Source organism: Stegostoma tigrinum, chromosome 30 (genome assembly GCF_030684315.1).
Source record: "Stegostoma tigrinum isolate sSteTig4 chromosome 30, sSteTig4.hap1, whole genome shotgun sequence".
In the NCBI taxonomy this organism is placed as follows: domain Eukaryota; kingdom Metazoa; phylum Chordata; class Chondrichthyes; order Orectolobiformes; family Stegostomatidae; genus Stegostoma; species Stegostoma tigrinum.
The window spans coordinates 37,099,937-37,119,503 of record NC_081383.1 but is presented as its reverse complement, the minus strand read 5'-3'; the positions used below and the strand labels follow the sequence as shown (position 1 = coordinate 37,119,503).

The 19,567-nt window shown below is 38.1% G+C and overlaps 1 protein-coding gene across 8 annotated transcripts in view; it reads left to right on the top strand.

Moving 5' to 3' along the window:
* Nucleotides 1-14,152, top strand: part of LOC125466013 (E3 SUMO-protein ligase PIAS4-like) — a 118,223-nt gene extending 104,071 nt beyond the window's left edge. For 7 of the 8 annotated variants that reach the window (XM_048560096.2, XM_048560095.2, XM_048560094.2 and 4 more), the window contains 3 exons: nucleotides 139-299; nucleotides 5,045-5,184; nucleotides 10,655-14,152. In XM_048560096.2, coding sequence (XP_048416053.1) covers nucleotides 139-299; nucleotides 5,045-5,184; nucleotides 10,655-10,734 — 381 coding nt within the window. In that variant the 3' untranslated portion in view covers nucleotides 10,735-14,152. Of the gene's footprint in view, nucleotides 1-138; nucleotides 300-5,044; nucleotides 5,185-6,649; nucleotides 7,803-10,654 lie in introns of all 8 variants that reach the window. The other variant, XR_009442789.1, reaches the window with a different exon arrangement.
* Nucleotides 14,153-19,567: the final 5,415 nt, after the last annotated feature.

Genomic DNA, 19,567 nt, shown 5'->3' with positions numbered 1-19,567 from the left:
AAGATAACACTACAGCAGAACAGAAAATCCCAAATGTTGTGATGTTCTCATTCACAATTTCAAATGATGCTTTTGAGCTTCTACTATTGGATATGATGTAAAATATTTCTAATATTTTCCAATATTGTTACTTAACAGCTTGGTAAGATGCGGCTTTCGGTGCCCTGTCGTGGCATTACTTGCACACATTTACAGTGTTTTGATGCAGCCCTTTATATTCAGATGAATGAGAAAAAGCCGACATGGATGTGTCCTGTATGTGACAAGCCAGCCCCTTATGAACTGTTATTTGTAGACCAGTAAGTATTGTGCTGCACTCTTGACTTGGAGCTTTTTATATTGCCATTCTTAATGAGTTTATATATTCAACAGTACATGTTTATTTTGGATAGTCTGAAATAAAATCAAGTAAGCCCTAACTGCCCCCCACCGCTGAGAAAATGTGTTAACACTGCATATGCATCTTCTGATAGTATAAACAGATTATACTTCTTTTTCAGATAACTAGCTTCAGGTTAGTAGGCAGTTGAAAAATAATATTATCCAATAGCACCAGATCAGACTTTTGTGGCTTTACTTTTCAAAAGCATTGATATTGAGAGTGAGGGAATAGGGAAAGCTAGAAAGATGCTGTATCTGGGATAGAAATGGCTCTTTTAAAGTGAGATTTCTAAGTGCACCCCTCTTTGTTGTAAGCTTATTCATTGTCACCCCATGAAATAATGTCAGGAAACAACACATTGATCAGTTATGGACAAATCAGATATGTTATTATGAGCTCAGTGAGCTGCTGGTTTTTTCCAATATTCACTACAGCTAACCATTCAGTCTTTCATAGGCCAAAGTAAGTATTCCCAAAATTTTTGAAAAAAGTTGGAGATTAATTCAAAAGTATAACTGATCCTTGAACTGGTCCAGCTTTTGTGTGAATGAAAGAATTAACTAAATCTCTACCTGTTGTACTTGCAGGTACCCTGTTTGCAGGGGCCTGCTTCTTTTTTAACCTTAGGACAGCTAACCTAGTCTGGTCTCTCATAAGTTTAAAATCTGATCCTCACAAACCTACTTGATTTGAAAGAAGCTATCACTCGAATACAATCACATCCTTTTATCATGTTGAGCCTTGATCATGTTGCCCTTAATTTTTCCCCAAGTCCCAATTCTTAGGCGATCTTGCTTCAAACTAAAATCAATCTTGTGACCTCTCTTAGAACTTCAGAAATGTTCAATCACATGAAGAGACCAAAACTATTTTAACAAGAAGGCCAAGCAAGTTCTTTACAAAAACATAGTAATAGTGTTTTGTCTTGTCCATAGTTCTATAAGTTTCTTGCCTGCACGCCAGTGTTATCACTTTACAGCATTGCTCAGGAACCTTTTTAAAAAACCTACTGGTGTCTGTCATACTTAGCTCAAGGGAAGATGGTTGTGCTTCTTGAAAGCCAGTCATCTCAGCCCCAGGACATTTTACAGGAGTTCCTGAATACATTACCTTAGGTGCAACAGTTTTCAGCTGCTTCATCATCCGTTAACTTCCTAACATCATAAGGTTAGAAGTGCAGGTGTTTGTTTTCAGTATCCTTTGCAACACCTCTGATTATGGAGCAGTCTGCTGTATATAGCCAGACCTCCAAAATGTTCAAATTTGGACTGATGTGTGGCATGAATATTACTTTTCATTTGAGTACAAGGGCAATGACCATCTGCAAGACAGAACCTTGTCTTGCCTTGCTGTTCAATGGCTTTATGATCACTGTATGGTCGGGGGGGTCATCACTAGCAAGAAATATAACAGAACAGCCATATAAACAGTGGCTACAAGAATGGATTAGAAGTTAGAACTGTGCAGGACGTGTTTTATTCCCTGATTTCACCAGGCTCTGTACACAAGGCACAAGTCAAAACTGTAATGGAATAGTCTACAGGTGTCTGGATGATTGTAATTCTAACATTCGAGAAGCTTGACACCATCCAGTGGGGTGGATTTTTTTTTAAAAAAAAACAGCCTGCTTGATCAGCTACAATTTGGAAAAAAGAACACAGGCATGGATTATTTTCTAAATGGTGAGAAAATTCATAAAGCAGAAGTACAAAGGGATCTGGGAGTGCTGGTCCTGGATTCTCTAAAAGTTAACTTGCAGGTAAAGTCCGTGATTAAGGAAGCGAATGCAATGTTGTCGTTTATCTCAAGAGGGTTGGAATATAAAAGCAGCAATGTGCTTCTGAGACTTTACAAAGCTCTAGTTAGGCCCCATTTAGAATACTGTGTCCAATTTTGGGCCCCACACCTCAGGAAGGACATACTAGCCCTGGTGCGTGTCCAGCGGAGATTCACACTGATGATTCCCGGAATGGTAGGTTTAACGTATGATGAACGGCTAAGGATCCTGGGATTGTACTCATTAGAGTTTAGAAGGTTGAGGTGAGATCTAATAGAAACTTACAAGATAATGTATGGCTTAGAAGGGGTGGACGCTGGGAAGTTGTTTCCGTTAGGCGGGGAGACTAGGACCCATGGGCACAGCCTTAGAATTAGAGGGGGTAAATTTAAAACGGAAATGGGACGACATTTCTTCAGCCAGAGAGTGGTGAGCTTGTTGAATTCATTGCCACGGAGTGCAGTGGAGGCCGGGATTTTAGATGCCTTCAAGGCAGAGATCGACAAATTCTTGATCTCACAAGGAATCGAGGGCTACGGGGAGAGTGCAGGGAAGTGGAGTTGAAATGCCCATCAGCCATGATTTAAATGGCGGAGTGGACTTGATGGGTCGAATGGCCTTACTTCGACTCTTGTGGTCATGTTACAGATTTACTTTCTTTATCACTGATAATGTATCATTTGAAAATAGCAGTGCAGCAACCTGCCATGGTTCCTTTTGATATATCTTTCCAAACATGTGACCTTGTCAAGAGCAAAAGCAAGAACCATTCCATTCCACTGGAAAGTTTCCTTCCAAGGCCCACATCGTTCTTGCTTGGAGATGTATCATCATTCCTTCAATAACATTAGGCCAAAATGAATCCCTTCCAATGCTACTGAGTATAAATTCGCCTCATGGCAGTGAGCAATTTCTCTCCTCCTCCTTTGTCTCTCGCGCCCTCGCCCTGTCTCCCTCTCTGTCCCCACATACACACACAAGATCTCCTCTTGATGTCTCAAGGGCTACATTTTGATATTTGGGGGTTACTTTCTCATTTTCAGTAATTCCATTAGGTGAGATGCACCTGAGAGTAACCATACCTTCTGTACTTGTGTGGACACAAGGTATTGGAATTCATACTGAAGCAGAATTAGATGAATTCATCAATGTCTTCGATAATTGTCAACCCTTCATGAACTTTAAAACTACACTACACAAGGTTATCTTTAATTTCCTGGACACCACAGGATATAAATTGGCGTTAAACTACAGACTAAGGAGCAAAGCTATTTTCTAAATAACTGACACATTTCACTAAAGGTACATTAGTTTGGAAGGGATTTGTTTACCTCTGATAACATATTTTCCCTGCTCCCAGTTTCTGAATATTTCCTTATTGACAGGCTTAAAACTGATCATTCCCTTTGACAGCCTGCCTTCCTCTTTTCCTTTGCAGCTCCTTCCTTTATTCCTCATCCCTTTTCTAGCCACTATAAGTCTCACCTTGCCGACTGTGGCAGACTCTTGATCCTCCTCTTTCTTCCCTGAAATCCCTCCACACTATTTCACGTTACAATATGAAATATAGCCGTTCAATAAAGCAGCTCAGCAGCACTATTGCCAGACCAAATGCTGATGGACAATAAATGCTGGCCTTGCTGGTGATGCCCACAACCCGAGAACAAATTGTTTGTCACCCCCTCTCATTTGTACTCATGCTGTCTCGTGGGTACCCCCTTGTGCGCTTGTTCTCATGTGCACACACCTCCTTAGTTTCCCCCCACCCCTGTTTCACATACACAGCCCCGCTGTATATTCGCTCTCCCCCTCTTTTGCGTGCCCAGTGTCCTCCCCCTCTCCCCGTTCTCTCACATGTGTCTCTTTCCCCCGCGAACAGTTTTAGGCCCCCTGTCTGTGGAAAGGTAAACTGACATTGGTGGCAGTCCAGCAAGGTTCATTATGTTGGTTATCAAGGGGCACCTTATAATGGGAAGTCAAGCAGGTTGGGGCCTGTACTCATTGGAATTTTAAAATATGTCAGATAACATTATTGAAACAGACAAGATCATTAGTGGTAATAAAATGTGAGGCTGGATGAACACAGCAGGCCCAGCAGCATCTCAGGAGCACAAAAGCTGACATTTTCAGGCCTAGACCCTTCATCAGAGAGGGGGATGGGGTGAGGGTTCTGGAATAAATAGGGAGAGAGGGGGAGGCGGACCGAAGATGGAGAGAAAAGAAGATAGGTGGGGAGGAGAGTATAGGTAGGGAGGGGATAGGTCAGTCCAGGGAAGACGGACAGGTCAAGGAGGTGGGATGAGGTTAGTAGGTGCGGCTTGGGGTGGGAGGAAGGGATGGGTGAGAGGAAGAACAGATTAGGGAGGCAGAGACAGGCTGGACTGGTTTTGCTTATTGTATATCATTATTTACCGTGATAATGATTAATCTCAGTATTGAATAGAACTGGCCATTTTGAAAAGAATCTACTGCATAATTCAGTAAGTGATTTACACTTTACTGAGGGAGAAACAACCTGTGTGCAGAATAATTTTGAATAGTTTGAGGCAATGTTTCTGAAAGCTTTTTTAAGATTATGGTAGTCTGTGAAGATATCTCCTACAGGAGCCCATGGCTTGTTTTCTTTTGATCTGCCCATCATGCAGAATGATCTTGCTAGTATGGAAATGACTTTGTGTCTGCTTTTGGTTCTGATTAAAGTCCTGAATGTAGGAGCTTTCCTACATGAGAGAACTCTACACGTCATGACATCCCGTCTATATCCATATTGCTTTAAGTAATCCACAAACTTTTTGCCATCTTTTCAAAGTAGATTTAACTTGATGGTGATAACCAAGAAGAAAGGACAGGTGAAGAATAAACATATTTGTTTTTATTTTACTTAGGCTGTTTTTAGATATTCTGAAGGAGTGTGAAGATGCCACTGAGGTTCAGTTTAAGGATGATGGCAGTTGGATTCCAATAAAACCAGATAAGCAGCCTCAGAAGAACTCTGGTCCTCAATATTCAATAGTGGAATTAGAAGGTTTGTTCATTTGATTTCAATGCAATAGATCATTTTGGGTGATGACCTGTAATTTACCATTTACAGATAAATACAAGCTTTAAGCGTGCTTTGGGACCTTCGTTCCACATCTGATGCTTGTAAAGGTAATTTTAAAAAGGAAACACTTTTGATATACTCTGCCTGTCTGAGACTGCTTCATGCTGAATAATGTCCTTAGGCCTTAATTTGTATTTTGGCTTCGGTCTCAAAACACACAATTTCTCTTCTCCAGAGCAACAGTGCTGTGGTATCCACAAGAATTTTGGGGAATTAATGCAGCAGTCCAATTCTGCTGGGGAATTGGGTGAATGCTCTTGAAACTCAATTTGACTTGGCATTTGAACTGACAGAAGAGCTTTGATTGTTAAATTTATATCCAGATAACAAAAATGTAAATGACCTAAAAAAAACAAAGTCCACTTTGTTAATCTTTACAATCTTTTTGGAAGATTGCTAGTAAACTGTTGGATATTAAGTTGAATAAAACAAAATAAACAGTAACTACTTTGGATTTCTAGTAGAATCTTTACTGGTTAACTTTGCCTGCTGGTCACATGGCTGCTTATATAACACTGCCTCTATTTCAAAAATCCTCATCCATACCAGTGGCTTTGAAATTCTCTATCGTTTAATCTTGAGCTTTACTGTAAATTCCAGAATTTTAAACACCAGAGCCATTACAGGATGGATCCAAAGCTCTGATTCATAAGCCTCATAAGAAAACTAAAATTATGCCTTAGACCAAGTTTTAGGTTGTTCGTCATCGTACCCCCTCATGTGGTTTTACATCAAATTTTGTCAATGCTTTTATGGACCACCCTGGGATGCTTCCATGTACTACAAGTACTGAATAAATGCAAACCGAATTCAACAAGAGAAAATCTAAACATTGCCCCTCGACAGTCAATGTCATTACCAATTGGAAACCATCCCTATCCCCCCACCACATTGACCAGAAACTGAACTGGGGCTAGCCATACAAATGCTGTGGTTACAACAACAGAATTAGAGGCTAAAAATCTTGTAACAAGTTACTCACCACCTCACCCCTGTAAGTCTATATACATGGTGAGTTATGGAATACTGTTTCCTGACTTGCCAGTTGAGTGCAGCTCCAATATCCAGGGTAAAGCAGTGTTCAGTAAACCAACTGGGTGCAACAGTCAGTTCTGTATCATTTATACACTTAATTTATAAAGTGTGAAAATAATACCCAGAATACCTGCTGTTAAACACAATGAGTCTGAAATTTCTTGTTGATTTTTGCCTAGACAATTCTCAATGTCTTTTTAAAAAGGTCTAAAAGTCTCATGTGAAACTTTGTAAGATATTTCTTGAAAATGTGTTTAATTTCTAGATTTAGAATAAGTATTCACTATTGTCCAGCACTTTGATATAACTCCTGTATTTATGATTTTGGTCTTAATATTTCTCCTTTTCTCAGCTTCTCTCTCCACCGCCACCCCCCTGCCAATTTATGCATTGTAATCCATTTCCATTCTGCTCCTGCCAAAATGGACTAGTATTTCTGAAATCCAAGATCCAACGACTGTGTTGTACAGGAATCCTGGGTCTGATATTGGGAGGTGTTTTTGTTTTTGCAATTGTCTATCTGTCACCATTGCAATTCAATTTTACTTGAGATAATACCACCAATTACTTGAAGTCACTTAACTCCTAACAATGCTTCCCTCATGGAATGAATTACAGCCTGTAAGAAAACAGCTTGGAAGATTAGAGGCAGTGCACTGCAGTAGTTTTAACTGTACCTGTCCAGGTGAACAAGCTAGAGTTTCAAAAAATTTGGATTGCTGTGCTTTTTTTTATTAAGGAACATATTCACGTTCATTTTTTTTTGCAAGGGTCTGATCAAAAAATATATGAGCATAAAGAGGATCATAATTAAACGAAAGTAAAATACTGCAGATGCTGGAAATCTAACTTTTTTTTAAAATGGAAAGTGTCAGCATTGCCGGCAGTATTTGGGGTGAGAGCAACACTTAATTTCAAGGTGAATGTCTTCAAAAAAAATAAAATTATAAAATATCAAAAAAAGGTGAATAGAAGTAGAAATGTGACAAAAGGGAAGGTCCGGGCTTGTTAGAGGATGGAAGAAACTAAGTAACAAAGACGTCGTCAAACAAAAGATAAAGGGAGCAGTAATGTAAAACAAAGAACTGCAGATGCTGGAGATCTGAAACAAACAAAAATAGAAGTCACTAGACCAATGCTGAAGAGCACCTGAAGAGAAAGCAGCAACAGTTTCAAATCCAGTGAGCCTTGAATAGAGGTAGGCTAATGGTTGCAGTAAGGAGACAAAACAATGGTGTAGCTTTGGTGTTAATTGCAGAATAGTGAATAGTTCTCTGAAAGCAAAAACAAGATACAGACTGGCACTTTTCAAGAGAGAAAGCAATTGAAATGTCGGACATTGTGTTCAACCCAACATGAACTCTGCATTGAGTCCATCAGGCTGTAAAGGACCTAATCAGAAAATGAAGAGCTGTTTTCACAAGCTTGCTTTGATCTTCACTGGAATATCGTAGCAGCCCAAAGACAGAAGTATGAACATGAGAGCAGGGTGGTGAATTAAAATGGTGAGTGACCAGGTCAGGGTACTTGTGCAGACCGATTAATGAATCGTATCTCTCCAGCCATGTGTTCATTTGCTCTATATTTCCATTCCTATACTCACTAATCCATGCACCAGAAGTAGATAACTACCCTAAATAGAGCGGGAGAAGAACCAAAGGAAATTGCTTCTTTTGCTATTCATCTTGGTATCAAAGGTGACATGAAAGGGGAAAGAGTGCTTACTTCATGCACAGACTGCACTCCAATTTCTAACAGCTATCTTGAAAGTATGGTGGAGGCAGATTGAATTGAGGTTTTTAAAGACATTTTTCATAGTTATCTGGAGACAAAATTTGCAGAGCTACAATGGAGAGATAAAATATTTTGATTGGATCCAAGTCTAAATCCTTGTTTAGGGTTTAGGATTCAAAATTTGTAGTATATTACAACTGCTACTTCCTTGAGTCTGAATTTGAGTGCCCGTTTGAAGTTTGACTGTTATTTATCACCTTCCTCATCTACAACAGCAACACTAATGTATTCTTTTTAATTCACCTGACAACTTTTCTAACACTTTTTGTTCAAATTTGGTACATATTTACTTTTAGCACAAAGAATAGTTTTCAATAAGTAAATTCTATCAAGTAGTCATCCATGTTATTTTGTTGCATTTAACCAATTCTAACATCCCATTCACTGCTCCCTACAATCTCGTTCCCTATGGAAACGGTCTCTCTATCCAGACTAACATTGTTTTAGTGCTTCCCTTAGATTCTGTAATCTTCTTTACCAAATCACGTACATAACCAACTGTGGCAGCTACATGGATCACACATTTCAGAACTTCACACGCACCAAGTGCTACACCTTCCAAATAAACTGACCCCATCACAATAGTCTGAATAGACAAAAAGCTAACCCGTATTAGAATAGATCCTAGTTTTAGATAAATGGGGCTAGGTAAAGAGAAATAATTTAGTGTCTTTCTGGAATGAAAGTTGCTGTATTTTCTGTCCCGTAAAGCGTAGCCATTTGGTTAGGAAAAATGAAAAGCAGGATGTTTTAAAAGTGGTGGGAGAGCCGAAATCTTATTGTTCAAAGGCAACTAACTGTACACACAACAAAGCTAACATGCACAGCTACAATGAGGAGAGTAAATGAGGCCTACTACTTTATAACAAAAGGATTGGAATACAGGATTTTAAAACATAATCTTAGTGAAATTTTTATGAAATACTGCTGAAACTAGATTTGAAGTGCTGTTTTTGGTTTCCTTATCTAAGAAGAGATGTATGTTATTTTAGAGGAGTGCAACAGAGATTCAGTAGATCGTTTGTTTTTGGGATGAAGGCATTTTTCTGTGGGGTGAGAATAACAACACTATTTATTTATATCCCTAAAATTTAGAATGAGAAGTAATCCCATTAAAATGCACTGAATTTTTAAGAATTCTAGAAACCATAGCAAGTTTACAACACAAGAAAAAGCCCAGTTGGCCTGAGGCTGGAAGGATCTTGCTGGAATTCTTGGAACAGGGTGGTCAGGGAGTGGGTCACAGCCATGAAGTAAGGGGTCAGCCATTTATGATGGAGTTGAGGTGTAAATTGCCCACTTGAAGGATTGAGTCTTTGAAATTATTTACCCAGAGAGCTGTGGATAGACAATCTTCCAAGTATATTTAAATGAGAGGTCCATAGACTTGGATACTAAGGGGATTGGGTAGCAAAGTGTAGCAGAGGCTAGAAAATCACCCACGATAAGAAGTGCAGGAGCAAATTCAAGGATGACAAATAGTCTGCTTTTAGTTCTTGAATTCTTTTTGGTAATAAGTGAAAATTAGCAAGCCTGCCATGATTTTAGAGGAAGAGGCACCACCCCCTCCCCCTTTCTTTTTGTATTTTTTTCCCCTGCAGCCATATTGTCAGTTTTATGGAGGGACAGAAATACTTTGTAAAATTATTGTGTGTGAGACCTTGGAATGAAAGGTTACCAACCTTAAATGTCTCTGTTTCTGTCCCCACCACTGCCACCTAGCCAGAGTATTCACAGCATTTTAAGTTAACATTTCAGATCTTCACTATTTCCAGTAGTTTGCTTTATACTGAACTTTGCTTTATACTGGACTTTGCTTTATACTGGACTTTGCTTTATACTGGACTTTGCTTTATACTGGACTTTGCTTTATACTGGACTTTGCTTTATACTGGACTTTGCTTTATACTGGACTTTGCTTTATACTGAACTTTGCTTTATACTGAACTTTGCTTTATACTGAACTTTGCTTTATACTGAACTTTGCTTTATACTGAACTTTGCTTTATACTGAACTTTGCTTTATACTGAACTTTGCTTTATACTGAACTTTGCTTTATACTGAACTTTGCCATCATTGAGTATTGTAATCCTCTTTTCACCTTGTATTGGTGTCAGCTATTTTACAATGGTAGCGTTTGCACTTTGTCGGGAAGTTGTAGATTAAAGACCCACAACAGAGATCTTACAAATGAATCTAGACTGAAATTTTAATGCTGTAGTTGGGGAGTCTCGGGTACCAGTTAAGATGAGGTGTTAAACTGAGGCCAAACCTCTTATGTGGTTTTTAGATTCCATGGCACCATCTCCAAGAAAAGCGGAACTCTCCTGACAACCTGACCAGTATTTTACTGCAGACAATGCCACCAAATTACCAACTACATTTTCACACTCCTGTTTTTGGGATCTTTGCTGATGTATTTTCCTCCAATTTCAAAATGTGATTAATTGCTGTAGTGTTTTGGGATGTCTTGTGGTTGAGAAGGGTACGATGCAAATGAGTTTTTTTTTTAAACAGATAATTTTATATTTAGCTGACTCATTTCAATTTTGAATTTTACAGACACTGGCAGCAATCAGTTCAGTGATCCTGCAAACAGGAAAGGTGACATGGATGTTATTGACCTGACTATAGATTGTTGATTTCAATGGCTAATTGCTCAAAATTGAATGTAACTGTGAATGCTGGAGAGAATTCACTATCAACTGTGCAGGACACAATATGTAAAAACATGTTGAAAGAAGTCTACCTCTAGCATTGCAGGTTTTAGTTACTTTGAGCCCTTCCAGCTACGTCTACCTCCTGAAAGAACTGGTACGATAGAGGATTGGAGCAATGACACTTCTGAGGAGTTCTTATGGATGTGAAGGACCAATGTATCATTCTTGAAATATTTGAAGAAATGAAGACCGCACTAAGTTATAGAGGATTGTTGATAAATTCTGCTTTGTTGACTGCTGAGTAGGCATTGATCCCTAGTCACATCCCATAATCTTAATGATACACAGGAAATGGGGAGAGGAGAAATTCATAGTCTGTTTGACTAGTATCTTTTTGATCTCTCTTTGTTTCCAGTACATATATACATGTCAAAGAAGCCTGAAAGTTTATATGCTGATTTATAAGAGGTATAATAATCTTATAGATTAGATGTATGTTAGCCCAACTCCATCTCACTGCTTGTTTTTTTTAATTCTTGCAACAAATATATCGTTAATATTTGTGGAAGCAGTTTTTGCTATTGCTTGCATATCTAATTTCTACCCAATTTTCCCCCACTTTTTCACTAATGGGAATAATGAGAAGTATATAGCAAAGTTAAAGTGCATTCTCAACAGGAGTGGCTAGCTCAGAAGAACCTTTTTGCAGTATATTTCTCTTCTCTCTTAGATCATGGCAGGAGAATGCCTGTGAAAAGCAAAACTGCAAAAATGTCAGTATCTAGAGATAACTATGTAATCCATTTGGGTTTTTTTTTCTGAAAATAAGATTTGGATCTTGAGGCTCAGTTGGTTTAGAGAGTAGGACTTTTGACAACTACTGTGGCCATATTTATTTGTTTCAGTTTATTTTTCTATTTTTTTCCATGTCTAGCAGTGCCTGCATTAAAGCTTTTGAAATCAAGCAGGTCCAATAGTTGGATTGTGCCACTGCTGTTTCTTTACCTTAAACCAAGAGGGACTAGAACTATGCAGGGAAATTTCCCAGTTTTTTTTTTAAATCCTTCCTGAGACTAAAAGATTTGTTTGGAAATTCAAATGAAATTATAGTTGAGAATGGCATTCAACCTAGTTGAGCCCAGTGCTGTGATGCTGTAGCTACTGAGATGCCACTTGATATTTTTCTGCTTCCTTTTAAAGTTATTGCTGTAAAAAGTTGTACATATCTGCATATAGTTTATTTAGTTTAGTTTATTTTAACACTTAAGTTGGTCATGGTGTTGAAACACATAATCTCAAATTATGTAAACCGAAAAAGTTAAAGCACTGGGCAGATGAGTGGAATTTTGTTTTTGTTATAGCCCTGCCACCAATTTCTGATAATTAGTAAGTAGTGTGATGAGAAAATATTGTGCATTTATAACAATTCCAAATTTCCCCAACACATGCCACATATTGTTTCTGCCATTAATTTAAGATAGGTTGTGTAAAGATTTTGAAGGAGAATAACATGGGTTAATGCCAACTTTTGCCTGCTCCAGTTCCTTCATAGTGCTGCAGTCTGATACTTCTGATTCAAACATCAATTTTCTGTGTTGAAAGCACAAATGGATTTGTGATGTATTTATTGCTTTCACATTTTCACTACATCTGATTATTGAAATGAAAATATTGTCCAATGTGATGTTTTCACACCATGATTTCCAAATCTATATTAGTGTTTATGCTCTAGACTCTGACATTAAAGTAAGGATTTGGATCAGTAACATTGGCTGTATTTTATGCTTATTCTAAACATTTGCTGGGTAGGAAGTAATCTAAATTAAATAAAGTCATGTGAAAGTTTTTGACATACGACAGCCAATCAAACTCCTGTTCATTTTCCTCAGCAGTCACTATACCTGATCGTTCTATGAAAAGAAAATTACATCTTCATGGTTTAGAAGAAGTACTTTCTGAGCAATTATTTTTTAAAAATACAAAATATAAGATTTAATCATAAAACCAAGCATCATATCCATGTCTGTAGGGAGTTCTACACAACTGTCAAAGGTTTGGAATTTGTTGTGGAATGAAATAAGTAAGACTTAAGGGAAGTTTTCATTTATCTGTTACCTGAAATTTTAAATAGAATAAAATTTCACAAAAAGGTTGAATGAAGATTTTTAGACCCAAATCTTTAGAATAAGGGTTGCAAATTTTCTGTGGACATGTTAACACTGTGTTCAAGCATTTGTCCAGAAAAGCTACTAGATTGACCTTGACAGAATGTTGTGCACTTTTGAATATTTAAATGGAATGCAGCTTCCAATGACCAGATGCGGTTTTACTTTACAAATTTAGTTTTCTTTTTTAAATACTTCTGCTTATACAAATGTCTGTCTAAATGCTTAAAGTGAGATGAAGTAAAATAGATATTGGCTTCTATTTTAAAAGTGCCCCTTTTATTCACACCATAGTTTAAAATTGAACAAAAAGTCATTGATACTACTTATCATCTTAAAAAGCACCTTGTTAAGCATGTTTCCTGCTCTTGTTTTTAGTTAAGCAGCCTTCAAAAATGCTCTCATGTAATGTAGATAAATATCAGGTTATTTAATATTTAATAAACATTTAAACTTACATCTCACTATTCCTTTCAAAAGAAGTGAAAATGTTGCCGTCATTCTTTCCTTCAAGCCTGAACCTGGTTTCAACCAAATAGCTAACTTTCCTTCACTGGTTCAATTCTTCTGCTCATGGTTTTCCACATATCTCCTGATAACCGAAACAGGAATACAATTCTTTTAGCTATGACTAGTTTTTATTACTTTGTGAGATTCGAGACAGCATATTTTAGTAGGAATGTGGCATTGTCGGTTATTGCAGCCAAACCTAAACATGTCCTCATTTAATGTCTACGTATGTGAAATCTTCAGCAAATTTCACTGGATAGGTAATTAAGGATTAAAAATGTTTTTCCTCCTACCTAAGCTAGTGGGCGCTGTCAGTTGTAATGACACGACTTCTATTTGTAAAATATAATATAGTTATTCTTGACCCATGATCTGTGAAACTGATGCAGTTATTCACTTTACAATTAGGGGAACCTATTTGCGTGGATGGGTAGAGACAATAACTTATCCCCTCTTTTTGGAAAATACTTTGTTTCTTTGACAGTGACATGAATGTAGAAAACCATATTGAGATATTACTACTGATCTCATTATTTCAGCATTTATGTTAAAATAATTGCAGTCATGCCATTGGACATGAGAAACATTAAGAACAGTATTTCAAAAGAAAACACGTTGCCTATGTAATTGTTGAGGACCCTCCACTCCTGGTGTTTTTCTTGTTTTCTCTCCTTTATTTCAAGGAATTTCCTAGCTCTAATTTTATATGCATAGTTTTTGAGCATTGCGGGTTTGATCACCATCTCTTCATTTTTCTATTTTAGTCTACAGTATTCATACTACTTTAATTGCCTTAAAGTGGGCATGATAAATTAATATCTTGAAACAACTTGTGGTTTGTAAATTGTCACCGATCAACCTGACTGAATTTGCAACTACTAATCCACGTAAGCATATGGCTTAGATACAATGTTGTAGTGTCTTAGATACAGCCACGTCTCCTGCCATCTCCAGTTGCATATAGTCACTGATAAACTGCATACCAAACTGAGCTCAGAGCTGCAATATAATCACCTTAACAACTGCACAAAAATTTGGCCTTCAAATTATTTAAACTCTACTCTTGGCAGAGGAAGATCTCCAGAATGTGGCAGTAAAAGCATGGATGTTATCAGTAACAAAAGTTTGAGTATGAGATTTGCCTCTTAGTCTTGCCCAATCATCAGTTGTATGCTTAAGTGTTTTACGGGAGGAAGTTGCACATGATGAGAATGTTATGGTGTGGTCAGCACAAAGGCACCTTTCTATAATACTTGATAAAGTGCTGGTGGCTGAACTGAAAGGAAGTCACCTTTTGAATCTTAGCTGTATGGATAAGAATAAAGAGAAAGAAAATGAATTCCTATTTCTGAAGGGTCTGCAGAAAACCATGGGTGACTACAGGTGGCAAGTTGACTCGTCATGTCATTTTGGGATGGATGCTTGTAACTACCCGATAGTTAGGGTTAATTCAAAGTGGCATAAATAATGGTCAGATACTTGGCCTAGTAACCATTCCTTGTATCACCAGCGAGAACACTAATACTGCACTTCAAAATAGTGACACACTGAGAGGGCCTTGGTTTAATATCTCAGCTCAAAGATTCTAACAGTGTTGTACTCCCTAGGTACGAGATAATTTATCAGCCTAGAATGCATATTCAAGTTTTTGGAATGGTATTTGAACCCTTGACTATGAGTCAGACAAGCCATGCACTTAAGAAAATTTCAATGATTGAATATTCATCTTGGGAAGTTTGGTCACCAAATAAAGACAAAGGGCTTTTGACTTGCGCTGTGACTAACTATAGTTTATACATATCTAAAGATTAGTGAAAAAATCCTGAATTATCTCTGGACAACTGGCTGCACCTTTCCAAAAAATCTCACGCATCCTACAGCACTTAGCATATTTACCTGCAAATGATAAATCTAGATCAGCGCATTACCTTCAAGTTTACTAATCATAAACAGTAATAAATGATGGAAAAAAGTAAATATTTGAATGCATTTTTAAATTTGGAGAATTAAAAGCTAAATATCCTGATTTCTTATGTGTGCTGACTTATTAATAAAAAATCCATTCCAGTGCTCACGCATTTGACTATTCATGTTGTATGAATGGAAGTAAATGACACTGTAGTAAAATGCTGGAAGATAAACAGGCCTGTTTGAAAATGGTCTTCACATAAAATTTTAATATGAGGTGAGTTGCTTGCTGTCCATCATTTCACTTCTCTATACTGTATCAAAATGGTACAAATTAGCCCAAATTAAACCATTTGATCTATCCAATCCATGTTACCACTGCAGAGCAATCTAGACAGTCCACTCACTTCTCATTCTCTTCTCTCAAGTGCTCATCCAGTTTCCTTTGGATAATCTCTTTATAACAAATAAAGACTGAAAGAACTGTGGTTGCTGTAAATCAGGAACAAAAACAAAGTTGCTGGTAAAGCTCAGCAGATCTGGCAGCATCTGTGAAGGAAAAAAGTGTTAACGTTTCGGGTCCAGTGGCCCTCTCTCCGAACTGACAGACCTGCTGAGCTTTTCCAGCAACTTTCTTTTTGTCTCTGCTTACAACTTCTGTGTTAAAAGTCTTCCTCCTTATCCACCCTTATCTGTCACCCAGAACTATAAATCTATGTTCCTGAGACCTTGCACTATCAGCTATCGGGAACATCTTTTTCTCTATCTTACCTATCATGATCCTGTACATCTCTCTCAGATTGCACTGTGAAGAATAATCCCAGAATTGCCATTCCGAACCCTGTAACTAAAATCCTTCATCACTGGAACCATTGTGATAAATCTCTGCACCATCTCACAGGCCCTCTCAAATGTCCTAAGTTCTGACCAGAACTGAACACTGCTCTACGTGGAGCCTAAACTAAGCTCTAACACAACCAGACTCACCATAATTTCTTATTTTTGTACTCACACTTCATAAAGTGAAGTAGCAAGATGCCATACACCATATGTTCTGCCACCTTCAAAGATCAATGTGTAATTTACCCACCTTCCTCCAAATGTTTCTCTGTCCTAAAACATCTCAGAACTGCCTCGGAAATATTCTCATTTAAAACAAGGTGAGGTAGTGCCAAAAATCTCGTGGTATGTTGTACTATGTTTAATATATTTTAAATGGCTGGAGATTTGGCACTAGCACCAAGTGATGAAAATAGTATACTGGAACTGCTACACAGAGATTCTACATTTTATTCAGGATAACAAAATTGAAGCAGATCTCATCACTACTGTAGTCCTGAGTACAATTGGAGGGTAGGGGAGCAGAATACTTTTAACTTCAGGAGTGGTAACTGCCAGAGAAGCCAGCTTCCAAATGTTGTGAGGGAATAGCAGGAATCCTGCATAATCTTTTTTTGCCATAAATCATTGGTGATTATTGAAAGAGTAAAATTCCACAAGTACAACCTGCATGATGGTGAATCTATCTCCCAGTTTCTAACAATTTTAAACAATTTAGCAAATTCAACAGATGAATTATGTTAACAAAGAATGCTAGGGTTCAAGATGCAAAGCAATCCAGAAGAGATTACTGATAGAAAGGTACATAGATTTAAAGTAAACACTGGAAATCTCAGTAACTATGGTACTAGCGGCCAAGGAAGCTCCACAGCCAAGCCTGAACATACAAGTTCCCAAATTAGCAGCTGTGTGTGTTCACAAAATGGCTGAGAGCTGAGCATCAATGCAGAATCAAAGTCTCCATTGGGATAGAAAAACAGGTCACTGCAACAAATTGCTGGTTATAAAGGAGCTGTATGTTTAAAAATAAAGGGATGTATTGAATGGGTGTGTCTGAGGAAGAGAAATAAAACTATCCAACACAATTACTGAAACTGAAGAGTAGGAGGAAAATGGACACAGTACAAAAAGGCCATGATAAAACACAAACTCTCAGTCCACAGAGGAGCTGATAGTGGGTTGCTGTCTTACTGAATGATAAATGAGTAAGAGTGGAGTGGTAGAGATAATGGGAACTGCAGATGCTGGAGAATTCCAAGATAATAAAATGTGAGGCTGGATGAACACAGCAGGCCCAGCAGCATCTCAGGAGCACAAAAGCTGACGTTTCGGACCTAGACTCTTCATCAGAGAGGGGGATGGGGAGTGGGTTCTGAAATAAATAGGGAGAGAGGGGGAGGAGGACCAAAGATGGAGAGAAAAGAAGATAGGTGGTGGGGAGGTAGGGAGGGGATAGGTCAGTCCAGGGAGGATGGACAGGTCAAGGAGGCAGGATGAGGTTAGTAGCTCCATTTCCTACCTACTAACTTCATCCCGCCTCCTTGACCTGTCTGTCCTCCCTGGACTGACCTATCCCCTCCCTACCTCCCCACCTGTACTCTCCTCTCTATCTATCTTCTTTTCTCTCCATTTTTGGTCTGCCTCCCCCTCTCTCCCTATTTATTTCAGAACCCACTCCTCATCCCCCTCTCTGATGAAGGGTCTAGGCCCGAAACGCTGATGGTGCTTGGCCTGCTGTGTACATCCAGCTTCACACTTTGTTATCTAAGATTGGAGTGGCAGTTTCATTGATACCTGAAAGTGTGCATTCAAAGTAGCTGGATCACATGGTACTGTAACTCTCAAAAATTGTATTAAGAACACCCTCAGGTGGTGCCTTTAAGGTGTGTCAATGTGAATATTGAGTTATAGTCAGTCCGAAGATATATCCTTACACTTTTACACAAGGAGATTTTCCAGCTTTCTTGGGAAGAATGTGGTTGAAACTCAACTGGACCGCAGGAAATCATTCGTCATATTCTGAAACTGATCAATCACAAATTCTAAATAAATAAGCCATTGTTTTCAGTGGAGATGTGGCAAGCAAGGAATAGATCTGTCAAATTGAGAATTAAGGATGAGAGTCAAGCAAAATGTTCCAAGTCTAAATCGGTGCCTTATGCAATTAGACCAAAGGTCAAGGCAGATGAGAGAGGCTGATGAAGACAGAAGTCTTTGAACCCATAAATGTGAGTGTTTGGGTTATGCCTATCATACTAGTAACTATCTATGGTGATGTTTAAGGTCACTGTTAATCAGGTAATATATGCTGAACATGTACTTTGCCTTTAATCGTTGACCTATTTGCTAGACTAGCTGCAGTCAGCTTTTGATTTTAATTCTTAATTCATTCATAGAATTAGGATGTTGCTGGCTATTGCCCAGGGTCAGTTATGAGTCAACAACATTGCTGTGGATCTGGAGTCACATGTACGCCAGACTAGTTAAGGGCAGCACTTTCCTTCCCTAAAGGGCATTGGTCAACCAGTTGGGTTTTTCTGACAATTGACAATGGATTCATGGTCATCTTAGACTCTTTAATTTTATATATTTATTGAGTTCAAATTTCACCATTTGCTGTGGCAGGATTCAAACCTGAGTCACTGAATAACAGTCTAGTATTAATACCACAAGGCCATTGTCGCCACATCATCAATAAAATTAACCTTAGTCAAGCCTGTCGTCAGTTGAATGTAGATCGATGCACAAATGCTTGCCTGTCACTTTAAGAATTTGATTATGAGGCATAATGGTGATCTCATTTGTCATTTTGGGTGGGGAAAGAGCACTCTTAACTTCCTCTAAAATGAACACCTCACTAATAAAGCTCCTGCTGGTGTTAAACACATTGTCCTTCGGGTTCTCCTTGGAATGCAATAGTGTCATTCGCAAATTTTAAATATTTGTATGTTCTAATATAAAAATTATTCAGACAGTTCAAGAAGTCATTCAGAGAAATTCTGTATCACTATGGCACGTTATCCTTTGCCCTTGCAGTTTCCTTTTTTTTGTTTCTCTATATACAACCTGTGACATCATCTGTCTTGCTGTTGCACATCATTCATAAGTTCTGTTTATGTGGGAAAGGTGGCAAATGCTAAATTAATTATTGCACAGCTAGAAGTGGTCAGCATTAAGTGTAGTATATTAGGAGACATCAGAGTGTGATTAATAGTTGGTAAGGATTTCAGAGGTTTTGTCATTGGAGCCCTGGACTCTGATTTCAACAAATAACTTAATGAAATGAACATTGTACTAAATGTTTGAAAACAAACCAAATTGGACAGTGTATACCATACATTCACAATATTCCAGAGGTTCACCTCCAACATGTATTGGATGTGGAATATTTA